Source organism: Polyergus mexicanus, unplaced genomic scaffold (genome assembly GCF_030449975.1).
Source record: "Polyergus mexicanus isolate NDT 795.1 unplaced genomic scaffold, iyPolMexi1.0 SCAF_5, whole genome shotgun sequence".
Classification (NCBI taxonomy): Eukaryota; Metazoa; Arthropoda; class Insecta; order Hymenoptera; family Formicidae; genus Polyergus; species Polyergus mexicanus.
Window position 1 is genome coordinate 596,471 of NW_027223325.1, and position 23,576 is coordinate 620,046.

Genomic DNA, 23,576 nt, shown 5'->3' on the forward strand with positions numbered 1-23,576 from the left:
CATCAGGAGCACAACCGTTCAATGAGCAACTGCTTGTGATTGGTATATACTTTTACAATCTAAAAGGTAAACCAATAGGCGCGTTCAGGAGACACAATCGTTGAAGATCGGCTGCGGTCGGAACGACGCTGGAAATGCTTCGAATCGTTTGATTGACCAATCAGGGCAAAGAGAGTAAAGATTTCTTTATTTTAATTGGTTAATGCAATGTTTCGAACCATCTCTAGTGTCTTCTCGACCGCAGCCATCGTTTTGTCAACACTCGACGGTGATTTGTTGATTCTAGAAATAAGAACCAATCACGTTCCATTGCTACTCAATGGTTGTGTCTCCTGAACGCACTCATTCACGAATAATTGCTCACTAGATGACTGGATGCTCAGTGATCGGTCGTGCTACTGGATGCATTCGTTGTGTGCTAATTGCGGAAATTTCTTCTGTTGACGGGATTTCTCAGTCTTTCATTTCTTCTACATTGCTTTATAGATATATAAAATACATATACAGAGAAACGCGGAGCATTAGCTGTTGATATAGACAAGGGGAGATTTAAAATATAGAGATTTAGGAAATATGTTATAATAATTATATAAATAAGAGAAAACACTCGTTATTCGCGCGAAGAAATGATAATGAACTCGTACAAATCTTACGATACGAGCAGCGTAATTTGTATTTAAGTAACAATTTTATATTGCGTCATATATTGCGATGCAGAAATGGCGGGATTCGGAGGACATCCGGTTTCGACGGCAACCAATGGAAAGGCCGTAGAATTCATCACACGCGCTCGCCCTCCGTACCTCACCTTCGACCTGCGACTGCGAACTGCGAATGCTTGTCAGCAGAATAATATCGTCAGCGGTCGGCCATGTCGTCAGCGGAGATGCGAAATATTTTGATGTAATTTTGATCGGCAAAGTTTTACGATATTACTCGCGCATTCGTGTTTTATATATATCGTCCAGGATGCACACAGTGGCAGAATTGGGCACCGGCGTGCCGGCTTTCCTTGCCAAACTATGGAAACTGGTCGAGGACCCAGAAACTGACAACTTGATTTGCTGGTCGCTTGTAAATACCTTTATTTATTTTCCTATTCATACACGAGTTGGTCGGAGATGGTTTATATATCTCGCGCTTTCAAGCGGATCGTGCGACTACGAAATAACACGATGTCATGCGTTGTCTAGAGTTCAGTTCTTCGTCGCGAGCTATTACAACTGCGATACCTAAATCTCGTCAACCTTGATTTCCATTGATGAATATTTTTCCGCAATCTATATGACATTTTGTATCGTATGCATAAATTACATGGGATTATTATAAATTTTGTCTTGTCAGTTGATCGCTTTGTTGCATCGCTTCTTTCACACAAATAGCTAATCTTTGTTGACACTTATTTTTAGAATAAATGTGTGCTGTATCAAATATATATAATTGAATTATATTGACGGTTAAATATGATTTATAAAATATATTTATATAATTTATATAACATTATTGTAACTCTCTCTCTCTCGCTCTCTCTCTTACTCTTACTCTTACTCTTACTCTTACTTTCTTGTTGTATAAGAGTTGTATCGATTTGATAAGTCTTTCAATTTAAAACGATGTAATTTATATATATATATAATTTATATACATAATTTATATAGTATATATTGTAATATATATAGTATATTAATTAGAAACAGACTGCAATGTAATATTTTAAGATTACAACGTATAATCTATACTTATTATAAATTTATTATGCGTATACTATATATATTATAATTAAGTTTATTATAAATAGTTTGCTACAAAGATAAATAATCTTATATATTTCATATTTTTTTTAGAATGGAAAAAGTTTTATCATCAAAAATCAAGCAAAATTTGCGAGAGAATTATTGCCACATTATTATAAACACAATAATATGGCTAGTTTTGTGCGACAGCTAAATATGTGTAAGTTATTGCATGTTATATAAAACATCTTGAAAATATAGATAATGAAAAAGAGGGTAAAAATATACAATATATCCGTTAATACTACTTATATATTTAAGATGGATTCCACAAGAAAGTATCCGTAGAGTTGGGTGGCCTAAAGTGCGATAAAGATGAAATGGAATTTGCACATCAATTTTTTTACAAAGGACATCCATATCTATTGGAGCATATTAAAAGAAAAGTGAGTACATTTAGACATGCTGCATTGGCGCGATAAATTGAGTGCAAAGAACAATTGCAATTTTTAAAATAAATACATTAATCTAGCTTTTTCATATATATTTTGAAATGTGTAATGTAGTTTTTTTTTATATAAATATTAAAACAAAACCAAAAATTATGTCCAAGAAATCTTAATGATTGAATAAAGTACACACATCTAAAAATCTAAATTGTTAAGATTAAACATAAATATTACATTAATATATTATTATAATAAATAAACTATTATCTTTTTATTAGATTGCATCTAGCAAAAGTCAAGATGCAGCTCATACTCCTATGAAACCAGAACTAATGACTAAAGTGTTAGCAGAAGTAAGAAGTATGAGAGGTCGACAAGAAAATTTGGATACTAAATTAGGTGCAATTAAACATGAAAACGAGGCATTGTGGAGAGAAATAGCAATGCTAAGACAAAAACACTTGAAACAACAACAAATTGTTAACAAGCTTATTCAGTTTCTTGTTACTCTTGTACAACCATCCAGAGGAAGTGGTTTACCTGTCAAGCGGCGATATCCATTAATGATAGATGATTCAAATCGTACACGTAAACAAAGCAAGTTGTCAAAGGTAATATTATCATTGCATTTTTCATGTCCTTTCTTTTTTGCGCGTGCGCGCATACACACACACACACACACACACATACTATAATAATAAATATTTATTTTTTAGCCGCAAGCGTCTCCTACAGGACCAATTATTCATGAACTTGATGCATCAGAATCTGATTTAGATTCAGAATATATTGTTGCTGAGTAAGTGAATAGATTTTATATATACATGCACACATTTATTCACGCATATGCTATTAATATTAAAACATGGAAATTCACATTTTGATTAAAAATTTAGTTCTCTTTTCTGTATAGTACATAAATTATTTATAATATTTATAATATTATAAATATTTATATAATATATTTATATAATATAGCTATAGAATATTTATATTTATGATATTGGAAAATTTAATAGCTGATATATAATGCATATATGTATTATATATTGCGACTTGGTGAGATATTAATAAATATCTTAATAATCTTTATTCTAGGATATTGGAGAATGGAACTCCAACTGTCCATAGCCCAGAAGAATATATTGAAACATCAATAAATGATGAAAATATGGAAAATGTTCAATTAGTCGAGAATCCTGAGATGACTCTGCTAGAAAACGATATCGAAATTAGGTCACATGAAAATGATACAAGGAAGAAACGTCTTTGTAAGGGCAAAAAGAAGTATGTTCAATTTATTATATTTTTTGCATGTACATACGTACATATATTAATATATGCAAAGTTAACATTATTCTCTCTTTACAACATTTGGAATTGATTAATGTTAGAAAAGGTATTAAAATATTAAACTCATTTTTTGAAATACTAATTTCTATTTTATGAGAGAGAAAGAAAGAATAATATATTTACTTTTCATCCATTCTATAAGATATCTTATACATTGAGATATAAAAAATTGAAATATTTATTCTATCAAATTTTAGGAGAATATGTATTCTATTAAAATGTATAGAATTTTCTTACATGCAACGGATTTTATACATAATGATTTATTTCATTGAATATTCTACATAGAGAAAAAATCTATATTATCTAAATAGAGATGTGATATATATGTATAGTAAATTACTATTGAACTTCTACTATTTCCACTATTTCACAGAATTTGTGAAATATATAAATATTTTAAAAAATTGGGCTTGTCAAAATTTTGCTGAACCAATATTTTAGATTTAATACTTTGATTGTACATTTACTAAAATCTAACAATATTTATTATTTGTGCGAATATCAAAATCCTTTTATATATTACACTTATCCAAATGGTATTTAAATATTACCAGGAGGAAAAACAAGGTGCCTGTCAAAATTTTGATCCCACCATTGGAAAATGGAGGAAAACCAAGGTTAACATTTTTTTCACTTGGTGTTGGTATTCTGAAATATATTTGTCTATAGCTATTTTGTTATGTTGGAGATATCTCAAATATATGCTATTATTTTGCATGAAACACATCAGATTTAAGTGATTATAAAAAGATTAATGGACTTTTTGCCCATTTCTTACCAGTTTTTAAATGATTATATTATATTATTTATTTGTTTATTAAAAACAAATTCACATTTTATTTTATTACAATGATATATATTAGATCTTTTTAGTTTTTCTTGTAAATCTATATTTTATTTACAATATTTTTGATATCTTTCCTCTAAATGAAATACCAAATACCAAAAACCAAAATTATTTCAAGACATATCTACAATATATTACAAATGTATATTGTTCAGTAATTAATTTTGATATTGAACATCAACATGGTTTTTGTGTATCTCGATTAATATAATTAGAAAGAAGCCAATTATAGATTTGCTTATATATGGGTATTGATAAAAATATAATATTATTCTTTATATGTTAGTAAAAGTTTTGTATATATGACATTATTCTGCTGTTGCAAAAGAATTTGTTTCGTATACATAATAATATCTGCATAATATCGTCTTATATTAGATACACCTGTTATTTTTTCTATCTTATTGATAGCTTTTGTACTATGATATTCTGTTACTTATTGGTACAATATGTTGAGAATGATCGCATGTGATTTCTTATTTCTTATATTGCTTTAGAATATACTATATAGTTTTTTTCATGTTCCCATTCTATGATATTGAGATAAATATAACATAGTAGTGTAATATAGACAAAAATTAAGTCTGAAGAGCATTTTAAAGTGAAAATGAAGATTGGCAATAGCTTGTCTTCGTTTATAGGGAAGAATTGCATTTACTTGAAATGCCCGTCAACGAGGAAACTTCTGCGACTTTCGCTTTACTTGAAAAAGAATCTATCGGTTCTAAACCTGTACCTGTGGCGACAATGCGCAGTTCTAAACTCGCAGCGATGGCGGCAAATATTAATGAATCTCAAGATGTTGAGCATGACACTGATATCATGGAAAACTCAGCTGATATGGAAGATGATATGGAAGCCTCAGATAATGATGCATCTATGCTGAAACTAGAAGATATCTTAATTGTTCCAGAAATAATCAACAACAGCAACATTCAAAATATTGTCGAGAATAAAGAAATTGATGTCAAAGAACCTAATCAAGTGAATCAGGGACTTGATCAAATCGATGATGACAAAATTGCTTTAGCAGCAAGTGATATTGAACAGCGCAATGAGAATGGGACATCAAAAGTTTTGCAAGATGAAAAAGATAATGGCAACAAAGCAAGCACAAGTTCATCAAAAGATTTATCTTTGAGTTGCGTCAATTCTTCTGACATATCTGAAGCTAATTACAGGTTAGAACCGATGTAAGTTTGGCACAGACCATGGATAATGTAAGGTGGCATTTAGTAACAATAATTTCCACTCGATTGTGGAAATCATTAATCATACAGAAAGAGGTGAAAACGTATCATTTTTTATATTTTATATTGAATACAAAGCTCTCCCTCTTTTTTTTTTCGGAGATAAAGTTTTCTTACCTATTTCCATATTGTTTTTTAAAAGAAATTATTTTGTGTAGTATATATATAATAATATTAATTTTTACTAGCTATTTAAATAGATAACTATTTAATCTTTAATTGACAAAATATAAAAAATATATTTCTCTTCTTTATGTATTGTTATATAGAATCTATATTATTAGATTAGATTAACTTTATTTTTATAAAGGTCTAATTTAGATATTTTTTACAGATTTGTGTATGTTGTTAAGTTTTATATGTATTTGATATCACTAATATAATATTTTTGGATTGTTTTGTACTTTCGTGATTGATTATACTTATACTATGTTAGAATACATGTTTATTATATAGGAAAAATACATATTTCTCATGAAAATTGTTATTGTGTGTCTTATCATATAAATGATTACTTTTCAGATTTTATCTAATGCTAAAAACTATATACCATCTATTTTCATTTTATATACAATATTTCTTATTTATATAACATTAAGACTTTTTACATTTGTAACATTATGTGTAGGGAACGAATGGATAATCATCTGGAAACAATGCAAACAGATCTGGACAATCTGCGTGAAATTTTGCGTGGTGAAGGTTACAGCATTGATGCTAATACTCTCCTTGGGGTAAATATAATTTTGAAATAATAAAATTCAAAAAAAAGAAAAAATTTTTTATAAAAATAATTAATTAATGAAGAACTTAATATTAATATTTTATTTCTTTTTTTTAGCTGTTTGGCGCAGATGATCCAATGACATTTGGATTACCAATTAATCCAGAATTGAACCCGAATTGTGAAAAAGATAACGATAACACTACACGTGAGTTTTTGCAGTTTTTAATATCAAATTAAACATCTTTATTTATCAACGTAAAAGAACGCATAAAACTTTTTTTGTATATTTCTTAAATTTTTGAATTGATAAAATCTTAAAAAAGATTTCTATATATCTATGTATGTTTATATAAAAATAACTCTTTATAATTTGTATTGAATTAAGTAAAAGTCAAAATTAAAGATCAAAATTATTTTAATTTATTTTTATTGATTAACTTTAATTATATACAGTTGCAGATTCTATCAATGGATCTGCTGGTGGAGAACTTATGGCATATAATCCTACGCCAAATCTACTAGATTTTGATGATGATATGTTATTGGAAAATGAATCTTCACTACCAACGGCATCATCAGCTTTATCTACAGACAATCTATATACTTCAACTCTATCAGATTCTTTAGATCCTTTAGACGATAAAGCTTTGCTTTATGATTCTCTAGTAAGACTCTCTAGTAAGAATCTAAAATCGTAAACACTATTATTTATATACGTGGTAAGTTTCTCTCTTATTTTTAATAGGTTTTTAAGATCATCTTTTTCTCCTTCGCTATTTTAAAAGTCAATTGCATAGATTCAATATGTATTAGGTTCAGATGCTTACTGTTGTAATAAACATTATCTAATCAACATTGTTATCATAAGATATCAAAAATCATTCATGTTTCAAGAAGATAGTTACTTATATAGAAAATTATTATTTAGCATAGTTTCTCTTACAAGTTGTAGCTATCGTTATTTCTACAATCCTTTGATTTTCAGTATATTTTTTTCTAAATGGAATGTATTTAGCAATCATAGAGACTCTATTAAATTAAAAAAGATATTAATGATTAGTTTATATATGTCAATAGCATATAAAATCCATTGGATTTGGTGCCATAACACAAGAATTGATTGCAATCAGATAGTTTTTGCTTAACAAAACTTATATTCTCTTATATATAATTACAAAAAGAGCAACTTTACATATGTTTACTGTAAAATCGCTTATCTTATTATAGTTTAATTAAAATATATCAACAGTAATCAATGAAACTTTTATCTTATATTGATAATAAGTAATTTGTAAATGCTTGTATAATTTAAATTTCCACGGTTATATACACATTATGTGCTGTATTCTAAATTTTTGTATAACAGGTTAAGATCTTAATCATCATTCAATTCAAGTATTATATTTTAGACAAATTCAAGAAATTAAAATTTAGCAGAACTATATAATGCATATAAATAAACTTTGTATTTATATCATTAATATACATTATGGTTTTCATATATATATATATATATATGTATGTATGTATGTATGTATGTACGTATGTATGTATGTATGTATGTACGTATGTATTGACGTACATACATGCGTACATACATACATACGTACATACATACATACGTACATACATACATACGTACATACATACATACGTACATACATATATACATACATAATGTATATTAATGATATATATATATTTTTTTTTTCTTTGTTATATGTAATATAACATTTAAATCTGTTTTTTTTTAGTTTTTTAGTTTTTTGCTGAGTACTCCACTTCTGGATTATTAATTATCTAGAAAAAATGGTAATGTAAAAAATAGGAGAGAGGAGAGGATAAAATATGTATGCTGTTACAAATTCTGCAGCATTTGCTATCACATAAAGTAAGAACAGTATTTGCAACAACATAATCTAAATATCTTATGAAACAAACATAATGAAAAGTATAAAGGAGCAATCTTATATATATATCATTAAAAAGAAATTAGATACCGAAATGATTATAGCTTCTCAAGATCTTACAAATGAACAAATATGAGAGTTATATTAATAAAACTTTTGTTTTTACTTGCTTGTATATAATTACAAACAATTTTCTTTCTGAAAAATATGTCTTGCAATTAGTTTTGTAAAGAGAATTAAATATAGAATGATAACAGTTTTTCATATAATGTATGAAGTATTAGATTATAAAAAAGTTTAGATTGTGATAAATTTATGCATACATGTTAAAAAGAAAGCTGTTTTTGCTTATAAACATATTTTTTTTATTTCTTCATAATTGTTAAGTATCTTAAATAAATTATACTAAGATACAAAAAAGATAAAATGTGAAAAGTGATAGTGCAAGTCAAGATTTCAGTGTTTTATATGCAATAGAAACATTCTTGAGTCTGCAAATAATATGGATAACTTTTTTTTTAAATGTATTTTGTGAAACTTTTACAATTTCTAATGCAGTCTTATGAGACTAGAGTAATTTTGTACTTTTGTTCTACATAAAACTTATGTTTCACATATATAATTCAAACTCCGAGACCTTGATGTTATATAGTATATAATATAGCGTGCAAATTTTAATAAATGTGAATATGTATAACAAGATAATGGGAGATTACTATATTGTATTTACATGTGCTGGCACAGTTAATATGAGAAAATTGCAGTATATTCGACAAAAAATATTATCCTATTCATTAAACTAATTTTTATTGAGCATACCTAAGTTTACTAAAGGAATCTCAGTGCGTAATTGTGATTAAAACACTGAAATCTTAATCTTGAACCTCTACTAAAATAAGTTGACATATTGCATTCTTATAAGAATGTGTTTATCCATCCGATGCAGATGCACCAAGTCACTTGTGGTTCTCTTATCTTTACTTATTTAATTCATCTGCAATGAGTGAATTAAACCATTCAAATTGTATAGCAGAAAACTATAATTACATATTATTGCATCATTATCATGTTAATATTTTATTTGATTTAGTGATAAATATAGCTAAGTTTTTATATTTACTACAAAAGCAAAGTTTAGGTATATTATTTTTAAATTAGTGTGTAAAATTTGTTATGTAATTTTATATATAGTGAAGTGTCAGCCATATTCATATACATTTCCTGTTTATAAAGGTTTAAATCTTACTATTTGCAATTTAAAAAAATTAAAGATATTTTTTTTTAAGTGTAAATTTATTTCAAGAATCATTAATAGGTGTGACCAGTATTTAGTAATTATACTAAAATAATTAGTCATTATACTGTTTGTGTATTTTTACACTTTGTGAGATAGCACCTACTAATATATAATTTACATTAACACTACATTTGTTTGATGAGAAATATTAATTAAGTATTTTCATGTGAATAAGTGTATATCATATAGCAATGTGTTGATACTGCACTATTTGAGATATCAAATTCTGATACATTCAAAGATTGATGGAAAATGTAAATTGAAAAGAGAGATTATCAGATATTGGATTTTATCCAATATCACTCTTTATGATGTAAATTATTTGATTGCACTTGATATATAATAAAAAGAACAATTGTTTTGTTTAGAGATATAAGTAGAGGCTAGCAGGAGATAATTTAGTTTATCAAGTTAACAATTTATATCTTTTATCAGTCTGTAAATAGATACTATGTTTGATTACATAGATAGAATATCAAGACACGAATACATTCAAACTACTTAACTAATTAAGAATGCTATAATGCAGGATATTTTATTTCGCAGATTTGAAATATACTAGACTCTCATATCAGTTTTTTGATTTGTGCATCTATTAGTAAGAATTCTTTATTGTTAAGTCCGTTATATAAGTGTAATTGAAAAATTAGCAGAATAAAGTACTTTTACTACCACAGACAATTATGTTAAATCTATTTACACATAAATAAATTCACATAATTGTTCATATGTATTTATTGCTGGTTTGGATATTTCTTTTTTATTTAGCATACTGTGCACACAACCGCAGTAAAATTCTCAAGTTTATGAAAACAGCCATGTTATAAGACCTTCAATCATTTTCTTATTGCTAGAAACATTTTTCTCGTAATAAATTTTTATTTTTAAGAGTATATGTTAGGGTATATATATGGAATCCTACTTTAAAAAGTATATTTTTATATTTTTTGCATGTTTACACTTAGGATCTATATCAATGGATATTTTACAAATTATATTTAAAAAATATTGTATTATACAATATTCTCCAAATAGAGAGTTATTAGAGTTTAATAAGTGAAATAATATATCTTTCAGATGTGGGATATAATATTTCGATAAAAATTACAATTTTAATTTAACATCATTATGTACATATAAAACAAATAAAAGTATTAATATTTCAAAATATATGCATGTATGTAATTATATGATAAATTGCATAATTTTATTTTTCCTATTATCAGAAATGCTATTGAAGTTTATATATTCAAATATTGATAAATTGTCTTTGTTCAGACACATAATGTATTTCTCATAATTCTTCCAGATATATGAAATGTTTCACTGGCAACGTTAGAAGTAAGTGGTAATTATAGATACTAAATTATAATAAAGAATGTGGTTTTCTAAATATAAAATAATTATCACTGTGATTGTTGACTCTCAATTTGTAATGATTCTTGAAACTGTTTCCTAGCCTCACGATTACATTGCAACAATTCCATCAATTCTGCATGTATGTCATCATTTTTCTTTTCTAAATGATCCAGAGCAGTTTCCAAATGGTCCAACTCGTCCTCCAATGCTTTAATACCTGTATGCAATTATAAATAATTAATTTTGTTATTGTGTTATAAAAATAATTTAATAATTTTACGATTTAAATGCTTGTTTCGAAAATTATTTATGCATTTTCTCAACATGCATTAGGAATGTCATAAACCTCGTAACTATATTTATAAATATTATAACATTGTGACTTGTATTTTTGTGCATCAAAAGAGTATCTATTTATTTACCGATATCGGAATATACATCTTCCTCCAGACATCTATTAATGTCGTCGGAATGTTCTTCGTCCTCGGTATACTCCATTTCCTCATTGATGTTATCGGGATTATTTTCTTCCGTTTGTACTATTTCCTCCATGTCTTCCTCTTTTTTTTCTTCTTCTTCCGGAACTGGATATTCCTTCCTGACCATCTCTTTTTCTGCCACTTGCATCTGAGGATCAGCCGGAATCAGCTGACTTTATTCGATTAGAGATGTATATATATATATATATATATATAGGCAGAAAAATCACGTGTGTTTTGTGTGTGACGCGATTTTTTACCAACAATCGATATTTTGCAGCATATTGTCGAAATAATCATCGACATAGTATTGTTACAGTATAATGTATATTTAATTGGTGAGATATAGCGAATTCGGTTGGATGGATGAAGAGAGAGAGAAAGAGAGAATAATCAATTTACAATAGCATAAATAATTAAAATATAGTAAGATAATCAATATATATCTACTATATATATATATATGAATTATTATTATTATTCAATAGAAATAATGATACAAAATTGATAAAAGTTTAAGTATTTAATATATCGTTAGGGAACGGCAAAATAAAACTTACAGTAAATTTATTGCGTGAGTCGCTGTTATAGCACAGCAAGAAGCGGAGAGGAGAGGAAGATGAAAACAAAAGATGGAAAAAATTGAAAAAAACAAAAAACCAGATCCAATATATCTATCTAGATAATATAAAACGAAATAACGGAAAGAAACTAGATGTATGATATGAAGAGGAAAGTTTACAATCCAAAATATTAAATTAATTTTCAACAAGTTTAATAATATATAAATCGTAGTATTAATAATTTGTTTACACACACGCACACGCACACGCACGATATAGCCTTAAATGTGCATCAATAATGAATCCGATCAAATTTGTCAAACAAGAAAGAAAAAAAACTCTCATTATCGTGTACTCGAAAATTTACGGTTGTAAATGATTATTAATTATAAAAGATGATTTATTTCAAATTTTATTTTTCTCTTTGAAAAATGTCTACGATTTAGTTCGTCGTTTGACACCTTGGTGTCACTCTACTGATGATTTTGAATCGCGCGCGGCGCGGAATCGGATCAGTCACGGAAGCAGTGATGCCAGAATTGAGACGCGAGCAACATGACTCCGTAGTGGTGGGGATACACACACAAGCGTAAACCGCGTGCATGTAATGCGCAGAGCGCTCTGCGCATTACATGCACGCGGTTTACGCTTGTGTGTGTATCCCCTCCACTACGGAGTCATGTTGCTCGCGTCTCAATTCTGGCATCACTGCACGGAAGGAATACGTCCAAGTAACACATATCGCAGCAGATCGCAAAATCCCGCTTGAATAGCTCCCTATTTTGCAATTTTTACTACCTAAAAGTGAGTCTCGCCGCGTTTAGAAGTGTGTCGTGTTCATAGTCAGTGATATAATGTAAACCTCGTGTATGATTAATCGTTGTAAGTCATATCGGTGCCGCGATTACGAATTCCCCGAATCCTCGGGATCGGAACCTCTCGCCCTCGCGGATATTTCGCGTTCAAAGTGCAACAAGAAAGCGATTAATGAACGATCGTAATCAGGTATGCGCGAAAAGCATCGCTCTATAATTATTTCATAATCATTTCAATCGGCTTATTAAGCTAATTAAGCTACCAAGCTCACAAGCATAAACACACACACACACACAACACATGCATACACACTATAAAACGTAACCGTCCAAGATGGCGTAGCTTTGAAACGGTCGATTCGCAGTCAATGGGAATTGAATTCCGTTTCTCAATCTAAATATGCCTCTTAGGAAAAATATTCATTTAAAAAAATAACGTAAATATATATACATAGATTGTTTTATATGAAAATTATTATTTATTAAATTCATTTTTCATATACATGTATAGCTATATATGACATACATTTCGAATCGATATATGCTTATACTATTTTCTTCATTATCGACAATCGTCCATCATCTCGTTTGGAATTATACCCTGTCGATAACGTAACTATTCGAATTATTAACATATATATATTTTAATTATATCCATCCCACCACCAGATGGCAATAGCAGTGACTAAGCGTTTTTGAATGCAAGACGAATTCAAACGGTCGGACGAGAAAGATCATAATTTCATAAAGGTTGTAATTTCAATTTGATGTATCGCGTGACATGTTTATTGTTCGAAGACTTTGTCGTAAGGTAAAAATCTCTGGAACGTAGTGAGAAGCTGTATGGAATATAGTATAGTGGTAATAATTTGAAATGTTTGAAAATTTTTCTTACATTATTACGGTTATATTCTATGTATATATGCAATACTTTTACTCACGAGAAGCAGAAGGCTACAATTAATTAAAGCAGAAGTCTTTCTTTTTAATTGTAAAAAGACACATATATACATAATAAAGATTTAATAACGCGCGCAAAAATTGTCTACAATTAAAGAGAGTATATTTAATTATTATTACAAATGGTTGTAAACTTTTTTTTTTTTTTTTTTTACAAGATATTTACAGAATAAAAATATGTGCTGTACATTTTTGAGTATATCTCACGGATATTAAGAAAACATTTTACAGACTGAACTTGAAATTTTTAACTTTTATTTTAACAAATCAAAATTTTTTTATTTATTTTTATTTATTTTTTATATGTTTAAAACATACAAAGTTTATTTATATGATTATATGTAATATAATATAATATAATATATTTTATTATATTTTCCTTTATACTCTTTTATGTTATATATGTGCATCTCTTTGATGTTGTTTTTTTTTCTCATGCATTATGCAAGTATTAATAGAATGGGAAATCTGATTCTAGGAACGATGAGAACGCTTAGACTTCGAGCATAAGCATTGTCCCTGGTTTTCCCTCTCTAATACTCCGCCTGGTGTTCTTAATTAAGGGGATTTGAGTGAGGAAGATGGGAGCTTTTCGAGACGCCCGTTATTGCCTCGTTAAAGGGAATTGGACGGAATGCAAACTTCTACGCCCTTCATATGTAAGTCACGTTATGCCACATAATGCAATACAAGTAGTATGAATAGAATTGGCCCCAATTAAAAATGGCCTCGATATTCTTTTATTTTTATTCGTCAACTTAATCAAAGTTGTGTATATCTTCTCTTATACTGCGACAATGTATATTATATATTATCGTAATGAATAATGTTATCTATAGCTTCGATAATAAATATTTGTTATTGTTCTCAATTTCGTAATAATGAATTGGCGCAGACGGTGTTTAATTTTAAATTCCAAGAGCTTATGTAATAAAGACGTTATACATATCTCTTTACAAAAGTTATATTAAATTAATTTCTCATACGTTTAAAGTGTCTTTAATCTTCTAATATTTAATCGGAAATAATAATATATAGAAATAAGAAATCTGTTTTTTATAATAATTTTTTGGACCTGTTAACTCTATTAAAAGACTTTTTTATTATATTTCATATAAAATTATAAAGATTATTTTAGTTTGAATAAATTATACTTGATAAACTTCATATAATAATTTATTATAAAGTAAAGGGAAAAAAATTTTTCATTTTGATACGAGAATATACCGGGGAAAAAAAAAAAAAAAAAAGTTAAAATGCGCAAATAGTTCTGGAAATTCGACGCTCATTAGAATTTCATTTCAATTAGTACCTTTACCACAGCACTACATATAAAATATGTACATAAGTATGACATCTAGTTTAAAGAACAGTCGAAAAATACTGATTTATTCTTGTCTTCTATATCCGTGTCATTCTCTTGTCGATCGAAGCGGAACAATATCATTTATACGAATTATATATTCCTCTATTACGTCATAATATTTCGAGCATTATGAGTTTGAAGGATCAATGAATCGAGTCTGGAAACATTAGGCTTTCCGATACGCCATGGATCAATAATTTAGTAAATGTAACATCGATTACATAACGTTTAATAGATATAATGCAAAACAATACGGCAAAACAATCGCGTTATTCTGGCTTACGACGTATACATATATGTAGTTTCTCTCAACACAAATAAAAATATCGAGAGAATATCTCAGATTGTCGTCCCGATCTATGGCATTCCGTCGCGATGATTCTCTCACGTTCCGTAAGAGAAACTCGTGTGTAAATAAAATACTCCGTATACACAAATAATTCACTGAATCGATCGCCGCGCGCACGCGGTATTTCGTCAATCTTGATTACAACCATGTAATATGCATCTTTCGACTCGTGGCGGCTCTCCTGCGAAGGGTCATCCCCCCCCCCTTCCCCACCACTCCCCTCCCCACCCCCTTGTAAAACGCCGTTAATTTCAAGCTGCGGGGGGTTCGAGCGCCCTCCCCGTTTCGCTCTAGTGACGGGGAGTCAATAAATTAGGGCGCGCTAATCCTATCCGGGGCGTAGTACGTTTTTAACGTAAGCTAAGTTCGCGGTTGCCTATGTTGATTCCTTCGAGGGTGTAAAAAGAGGAAGTCCGTAGATTAGCCGTATTTGGAGAGTCGGTTTAATGAAACTATGAAGGGAGAAGGGGATTAAATGCCAGAAACGTAAAACTGGCACGATAAGGGATAAAGGTTAAGCAGGTATGACGTAATATACATATGTTGAAAATGAATTATTGATGAGGAAGCTATATACAAATTGATAAACGTTGCCTCTATTATGCGAAAAATTGGGCGATTTTTTTTTTTTTTTTTTTATACATCTCTCTTTTAAATCTAAATCGCATTAATCTCTATAGATTTTCTCTACGATCCTTTTCATTATCGTGTCGACGAGACAAATCTTTTCTGAATTTATGCGATCGACTTTCGAACTAGGTCAATCGCCGAGAATGTTGCATGCGCGTTTCTGTCATTGCTATCAAGGTGCTTAACAGAATCGGATTATGCTGATACGGGTCGCCCGAGGAGAATACCGCGAATTCAGTGCAAGCTAATCGATTGTTTTCCATCACGGGATTCTCCTTCACGGAACCACTCAAACCCTTATGCAATTGCGCTATATAATATCTTTTATATAAAAGTATATTATTATGGTAAATTGGATTTGATGGATTTTTTAAATATATTTTCGCATAAATTAAACGAGAACTTATCAATTTTATCTCATTTTTGGAATTTGATTGTAACATGTACATATTTAGCAATATTTTCTTATTTATAGATTTACAAATATTAGAAAATGATAATTATGTATTATAAGTACAATAGGAATATCGAGTAAAATTGACACAAGTACGATCAGGGTTGGGAAGTAACGCGTTACTTGTAACGTCGTTACAGTTACTTTTTTTCGGTAACGATCGTTACTTTTCTCTGTTTGTAACGGTAACGTCGTTACATTTTTACAATAACGGTAACGAATTAGCCGTTACTCTCATCGTTATTTTTTGGTTCTTTATTATCTTATATCTATTCAATAGATGTATTTTTTGAAAAATATTTTCTAGCCTTCTATCATAGGCTGTATTCCGATAGTCACCGCCAGTTCTGAAAATCTATAGTAACGTAAATTATAGATTTTACGATACTGACAGTAAATATTGTAATATATTCTTAATAATATCAATATTTCTCTTATGGATATTTAAAAACAATGCTTGATAAAAATTTTCGACAAGATTGAAATTTGTAAATTACAATTTAAATTCCTATAAAGATAAGTGTATTAAAAAGTAAAGATATTAATATAAAAAATTAGAATCATTAAATAAGTTTAATATAAAAAACGCTCGCTATATAGAGACTAATTCAGAGTTTTTAATTGTAACATAGATTATTACATTTAATATTGATTATTAAATAATTTTATAATCGAATAGCTTATTTTAGCATTACAAGAAACAAAAACATAACGAGAAAGTAACGAATCGTTACTTTTTCCAAGTAACGGTAACGGTAACGCGTTACCTTTTAAAAACAGTGACGAGTAACGGTAAGGAGTTACTTTTTACAAAAAATAACGGTAACGGCAACGCGTTACTTTTATCGAGTAACGTTCCCAAACTCGGAGTACGATTTATATCATTCGTAGATTTTTCACATGTGTATATGTATACCCTTTCCAAATAGCTTAAATATATCAAAGATGACAGTTGCATTTTGTGCCTGGTTGGTACAAAGATGTATCGGCATAGATTCAACCATAGAGAGATGCAAACCAATCAGTCTAATAGAATCTCCCCAGTTGCCTATCGAATGATTCATAGTACGTCGCTTGGGAAGCGAATTTATTAATAATAAAACCGACCAGACTAAGCTCGGCACCAAACTGATTCGTCATTATGACGTATATTCTGTCTCGTAGGTATTTAATATTTAAAGCTTGTTTTTTCTTTTAATATCTGTTTATATACATATAAGTAGACGAGGAAGGTTAATATCGTGAGTAAATAATTTATCGACGTAATATGAGTAAAAAAATTTTACACTTGATTTCCGTATTTTTAAATTAACGGGATTAAATTCAAGACGACATCATTAAGACGGATTATATTTTTCTCGATTCGAGATACTTAACTTAAGATAGATCGGGAGATAGATCTATATGTCAAAGTAATTAAAGATTTTATAATAATCTTAAAATTATATCAACTAGTGCAATAAAGTATGATAGCAACTTTGAATTTGATTGATCCTGCTAAGATTAACATGTGTTTTTATTTAAACAAGATGAGTGAAACTTGTTTCTCTCTCTATATCGTTAATACAAACGAGAGCTTCGGCGCTTTTTAATATCACACGGGACGCAAATATATAAGGCCACGAAGGGCGCAAGCGTTACCATAAAAAAAAAATCGAGCCATCCCACATTTCACATATAAAAATAAAGAGTCGCGTAATATCATTTCCGTTCTTTCTCTTGCTTTTATTCGTTACTCTTCGTTTCTTTCTCGCGTCCGATATCGTTTGGCTGCACGATGAAATAAATTCGCTATCGCGTTCCGTTTTTTTTTTCTCGCTTTCCCTCCATCTTCCCCTTCTACCTCGTGTTATTACGCGGCGCGAAAGGCATCGATCCGGAATTCGCTCGTCGACGAAGGAACTCGGTGTTCACGTCCGGGCACGACTTACATCAGGTTTACATAACCGCGCGAGATACGCAGAAACATATCGCGAATTAAAGCGGCTTCGCGTATCCCGTATCTCTCTCCCTGGCAAAGGAGAGAAACCTTACCGAGAGCGCATTGGAAGTGCAACTTCTTGCGCAAGAGAGAGAGAGAGACTGCTCCGCAGTGATTCGTCATCGTTACGTGGAATATTGGGATATATATCGGCGACGCGGTCCCCCGCGGGTTGAAAGCACACACAAATGGAGAGAGTAGACAGGGGTCTATACTCTTCATCTATTTAAATGCCCCTACATCCTAGGCAACGGAGGGTAGGTAGATACTTGTCCCCCGCGAGTTTCCCCCTGCAGTTTTCTGATTAAACTACGTCGTTGCGCAGAGAAGGGTCGCACTTTTACGCCACGCATCGCAATCGCTTTTATGATTCGTTCTCGCGCGCAAACCTTCCGCGACGCAATTTGTCGCGACGACGGTTTACGTGACGACGTATTATTACTATTGTAGTAACTACTCGAAGAGAGTAGTTACGTAATTGATATGCGTTGCCTTAATAAATTCTTGGGGCGACTGTGTTGCCATTCTTTCCAATAAAATTTATGCAATTTGCTTTTTATCAAAAGATATCAACGTTCATTCAACGATATTATATACTCTGCGATTTTGAGAATCTTTGTAATTTGATAACTCTCGATGGAGAGACGAATAATTCGAAAATAATAACCCCGGTTAAGGTTGATCGAAAATATTTTATGATCGTTATCTTTTATAATTTCTGTTTATAATAAATTATTGCATGCGACGCTTGTGCTTCCCGGGCAGTAGTTTACTCCGAGAGTCCGCTCAGAGTATTTAAAAAAAAAAAAAAAAAAAAAAAAGTCTTCTGTTAGCGAGCCCGTTGAAAATTTCGACATCCAGCTCGGCTCGATCGCGTGCAGGTGCATCTCGCGAGTCGACCGGCAATCTATCCGGGTTACGCATCGTGCTCCTTCCTCCAGTTACCGAATTTCATCTATACCAAGTGTATATATAAAAATATACGGTAGAACATACGCGCGTAGATAGAGTGCCCATGTGCGAAGTGCCATGTGGCGCGACGGGTCAACGATGTCACCGACCGGGAGGAACATCTTTCCCCCTTCGTATCCCGAGGCGAGAAGCACACATCGTGTGGAAAAGAGGTGCTATACGCCGGGAGACGAGCACCTGCCTCGCCTCGAGGTGAAAGCTCTCCGCGTACTCTTCCCGTGCTCGCACAAAAGGGATTATCCCGTTTCTTCGTACATCGGCGGTTGGCCACGCGATGTTAACGCGGCTCGATGTAAAGAAGTGTAAAGCGCGCGTCTTCCGCGACTCCGTTCCGTTTCGATCGCGCGAGAAAGAAGCGATTCTTTCGCCCGAGGCACTTTAGGAAAAAAAAAAAAAGAGAGAGAGAGAGATAGAACTCTGACAAAAGTGTTATACACATAACGAGCGGCTGTGCGCGTTGCCAAACCGGCCGGATTCCCGAGGCAATTTCGTCTTTCGACGCGGGAAAGTATCTTTTTCGATCAAAGAAAGAACCTATTCTGTATCATTTTTGCGTTATAGCTATCCGTTAATCGAGTATGCTGCGCCGCGTTAGTATCGGCAACGTCATAAGGATATCACGTTACAGACCGAGTCATAATTTTTTCGTGATTTAAAAAAATTTTTCTACCACGAAAGATAGCGCGAGATACCGCCGCGTACCGCGCTGTAGATATGGAACAACAAAGGTTGCGCTCGATTTTACAGACTTTATCTACATCTCGGGTAAAGGGAGAGAGACATATATACAGGGTGTCCCATTTTAACCCACTCAAATATCTCAGAAACACTGCGTTAAATCGAAAAATGTTTCAGACAAAAGTTGTGTGGCTTCAAGGGGGCCATAAGATGGTGACAATGATTTGACCTTGGAAAATCATTTGAAGGTCATGTGAAGATCAACTTTAAAATCTTAAATAGAAACCCCCATTTTTTATTTAGTATTCTTGTAGCTGACATCGAGAGCTTTCCAAAACACTATAATAAAGTATTTTTTTATTAAGTACTTTTTGAGTTATTTTATATTTTAATCTGACATATTTTGATATAAAAAATTAAATATCTCGTAAAATATTTAGTTTTTGATAATCTTACCGTAATACTTCTATGTACAGAATAATGAGACGAAATTTTTGGAAAATCTCTCATGTGAAAAATTTTCCACTTTTTTCGTTTCCATCTCCGTTGGAGAAAATTACACGATCAACTTTCCAATAAAGCTCTCGTTGCAGAAAATCAATTACGTTTCGATACATCTTTTTTTTTTTTTTTTTAATGAATTGAATGAGAAACGTAATCACGATTGACTTTGATAGTATTTATCGATTTATCTGTGGATGGAAAGTTAATTGTTCCAAACAGTTAAATTGTAGGAAATCAATAACTTATTCTCTCTCGAATTCTAATCAAGCAAAATACACAGTAATAACAAACTTCAATACTCGAGGGAAAAAATATTCACAAGATAGACTTAAGGGGAATAAATAATAATAATAATAAAAGAAAGGGAAATGTGACTGCAAAAATAATTGCAACGGCGATTCGCAAAAATTTTATAAAGTTTCCGCGTAACAAATTATTCGATTTGCGTTCTCGAATTTCATATTATTTGAGAATTTTTGCATGAATATGTACACGTGACATCCGATAATATTCTTCGCCGGTAGCGATACGAGCGAGGTATTATTTGCTACAGACAATATTTTCGATCTGGTGAAATGAGCCATTAGCAAAACCGGGACCGCCCCGGTATAAAGAGGCGTCCTGTGCAAACACTCACTGGTCGGTAGGAATTTGATCCTTACGATGAAGGATCTCTTTTCTGCCGTATCTTGGGAAGTCGGACTGGCAAAGTCGACGAGTGTCGAATTCGTCGCGACGAGTAAACCTCGATAAATGCTTCGTAGATATTCTCTCCGCGGACATATAGAGCGATAAACTTCCTGGGACATGTCGTAAAGCGAGTCCGAGGAGAGGAAGGAGCTTTTTGTCACCGCGATTCCGGGATGTTGGATCGTTGATTGCGCCGTTGCGCGATCGTCGGAGTTTATTTCACGAGTCTAAGTAAGGTTAGTGGCCGATAAGTCGATAATGCGATCGTAATTAAATTAACTCGCCCGATTAAATGAATTCCGACCGATGCGAAATTATAATTCGATTAACAATTAGTGCAATTAATGATTTTGCTGCAAGAATAAACGATGAGAGAGCAGCTTTTGTTACATTGATTTTTATGAGATTACATTTAATTGCATGTAATTTCCAGGGAAATAACTTCTTGAATGAGATTTACTTTGATTGTTAATTTTCAAAATTATATGTAAAATTTGTTGCAATAAAATTTGCGATAATATCAAGTACATTAAAATGTTATTGTTGCCATGTTATTAAACGTTGTTATTAAAATTAATATTCAAGATAAATGAAAATTTAACGCGCATCTAAAATTATACTAGATTATATGTTTGTGATTACTTCGAAAAGTAAATATATTGATTTTTTGCGTCTTCTCTCTCTCTCTCTCTCTCTTTCTCCTAACATGTATGTATATCTAACAACGCAATGTATTCGTATATAATTTACTTTCTTGTCTCTTCTTGTCAGATATTATTAATAGACGAATTCATTAATTTAAAAAAATTTTTTTTTACTAAACTAATCTTAAAGCATATTTGTTTGTATTTAATAAAAATATAAGTGGCATATATATATATTTTTTTTTTCAGATAATATTTCTTTTAATAACTTATATCGTTGCAAAGCTTGCTAAATGCAATAAGCATGTAATATATATATATATATATATATATATATATATATATATATATATATATATATATATATACTTTTTACGTATTTTTGTTAAACAAAAATTATTGCGGTTGACAATTCATCGAATAAAGGTCGCGTCGATGTTTCGATAAAAGGGATAAGATAAGCGAAGTGTCAGATCGATGGTTAGAAGTCGCCGACGCTTCGTCGAAAGATCTACTATATAAATCGTGACAAAGCGTCGCGAGGCTGGCAAGTGTCGAGATGTCGTCGTGACGCATGTCTTAGCTGCTGCGAAAAAATATCGATGACGGCATAAGAGCCCGACGAGAATTTTTCGAGAAGTTACAGCTGCCTTCGCGCCTCCGAGTTCCTTTTATTGACCGGAAACATCGCGCGCAACGCAGTGTGTTCAATGTCAAGGACAGCTGTTCCGCTGTCTGCGCCGGCCGTTTTGGGGGACATGATCCCAATTTTTTTTCTTTAAACGTGTATCTTTAAGCCGAAGCGGATGAAGCACGTTACGGTCGTAATCGTTTCTCAGGAAGTCATAATCTATCCTGGAGGACTTGGGAAATTTTAAGGGAGACTCAGTTAAACAAGAGCGAAAGAGCTTTTCGAAAAAATTTGATATATATTAATTTAAATATACATATAAATTTTATTATTTCTTCGTGCGTATAATTGCACATTGTCAAATATTCCGTATAGTTTTCATATTATGATTGAGAATAGTATCGCGCTTTATTTATCCATTAATTCTTATTTATATATTATATGCAAAATTTATTACATAAAATGATATACTTTTTTTTTTTTTTAAATACATATTCTAGAAATACGTATACGTTTATCTCATTAAGAATTGTAAGCGTTATTATTCATATTTTTCATAAAACCTGTTAACTGCATAAATCCATTAGCTCATGAAACTTTTCCATTTGGATATTTCAAGCATCTAGAATTTATGTTGAATATTTTTGCAATGTTATTTTATTCTTACTCATATATTACAAAAGCGAAGAGCAAATATTAAAGCAGCAGTCATGCAATGTACAGTTAAATCGTGTTCTAGTTAAATAATTAAATTCCCCCAAAAAACATATAAGAATAGAGAGAGAAGGAGAAACATGCGATGTGAGAATATAATTTATATATACAACTGATAAGGCAGATTATTCAAAATAATTACTTTTCAACTATAATTAATTGGGTGGATGTAATTTGTCTATCTAAATATTGCGTGCGGCATTCTCTCTTCTCTTGAC

The 23,576-nt window shown here is 30.9% G+C and overlaps 2 protein-coding genes and 1 long non-coding RNA gene across 6 annotated transcripts in view; 2 read left to right on the top strand and 1 right to left on the bottom strand.

Annotated features, from left to right (window-relative positions):
• The first annotated feature begins 386 nt into the window (after window positions 1-386).
• Window positions 387-10,545, top strand: LOC138933182 (heat shock factor protein 1). Of its 4 annotated transcripts, none has more exons than XM_070295731.1 (12): window positions 387-1,074; window positions 1,845-1,953; window positions 2,055-2,179; window positions 2,461-2,793; window positions 2,899-2,981; window positions 3,281-3,469; window positions 4,093-4,155; window positions 5,027-5,578; window positions 6,264-6,369; window positions 6,477-6,567; window positions 6,822-7,081; window positions 8,117-10,545. In XM_070295731.1, the coding sequence occupies exons 1-11, from the start codon at window positions 835-837 to the stop codon at window positions 7,058-7,060; spliced, it is 2,130 nt and encodes a 709-aa protein (XP_070151832.1). In that variant the 5' UTR covers window positions 387-834; the 3' UTR covers window positions 7,061-7,081; window positions 8,117-10,545. The 4 variants fall into 4 exon arrangements, with proteins under 4 accessions (XP_070151832.1, XP_070151833.1, XP_070151831.1 ...); XM_070295732.1 differs by having other exon boundaries at window positions 5,027-5,566; window positions 6,816-7,081; XM_070295730.1 differs by having other exon boundaries at window positions 6,816-7,081; window positions 8,117-10,544.
• Window positions 10,546-10,609: 64 nt separating this feature from the next.
• LOC138933183 (UPF0184 protein AAEL002161-like) lies at window positions 10,610-11,583 on the bottom strand. The gene is made up of 2 exons (XM_070295735.1): window positions 11,351-11,583; window positions 10,610-11,145 (listed from the first exon to the last, which is right to left on the bottom strand). Exons 1-2 carry the CDS (start codon window positions 11,553-11,555, stop codon window positions 10,976-10,978), a joined length of 375 nt encoding a protein of 124 aa, XP_070151836.1. The 5' UTR covers window positions 11,556-11,583; the 3' UTR covers window positions 10,610-10,975.
• Window positions 11,584-12,697: 1,114 nt separating this feature from the next.
• The window catches only part of LOC138932953 (uncharacterized), a 157,071-nt gene continuing 146,192 nt past the window's right edge, over window positions 12,698-23,576 (top strand). Inside the window, exons 1-2 of the long non-coding RNA XR_011446892.1 lie at window positions 12,698-12,975; window positions 14,224-14,404. This is a non-coding gene — a long non-coding RNA (uncharacterized lncRNA). The remainder of the gene's footprint in view (window positions 12,976-14,223; window positions 14,405-23,576) is intronic.

Bases quoted from the DNA above. Each gene is read 5' to 3' on its own strand.
- LOC138933182 (XM_070295730.1), top strand. From the start codon at position 835: ATGCTTGTCAGCAGAATAATATCGTCAGCGGTCGGCCATGTCGTCAGC. The intron at 6,370-6,476 runs GTAAATATAATT...TCTTTTTTTTAG, and splicing joins ATGCTAATACTCTCCTTGGG to CTGTTTGGCGCAGATGATCC. The intron at 6,568-6,815 runs GTGAGTTTTTGC...AATTATATACAG, and splicing joins AGATAACGATAACACTACAC to TTGCAGATTCTATCAATGGA.
- LOC138933183 (XM_070295735.1), bottom strand. From the start codon at position 11,555: ATGCAAGTGGCAGAAAAAGAGATGGTCAGGAAGGAATATCCAGTTCCG. The intron at 11,146-11,350 runs GTAAATAAATAG...AATTGCATACAG, and splicing joins AGATGTATATTCCGATATCG to GTATTAAAGCATTGGAGGAC.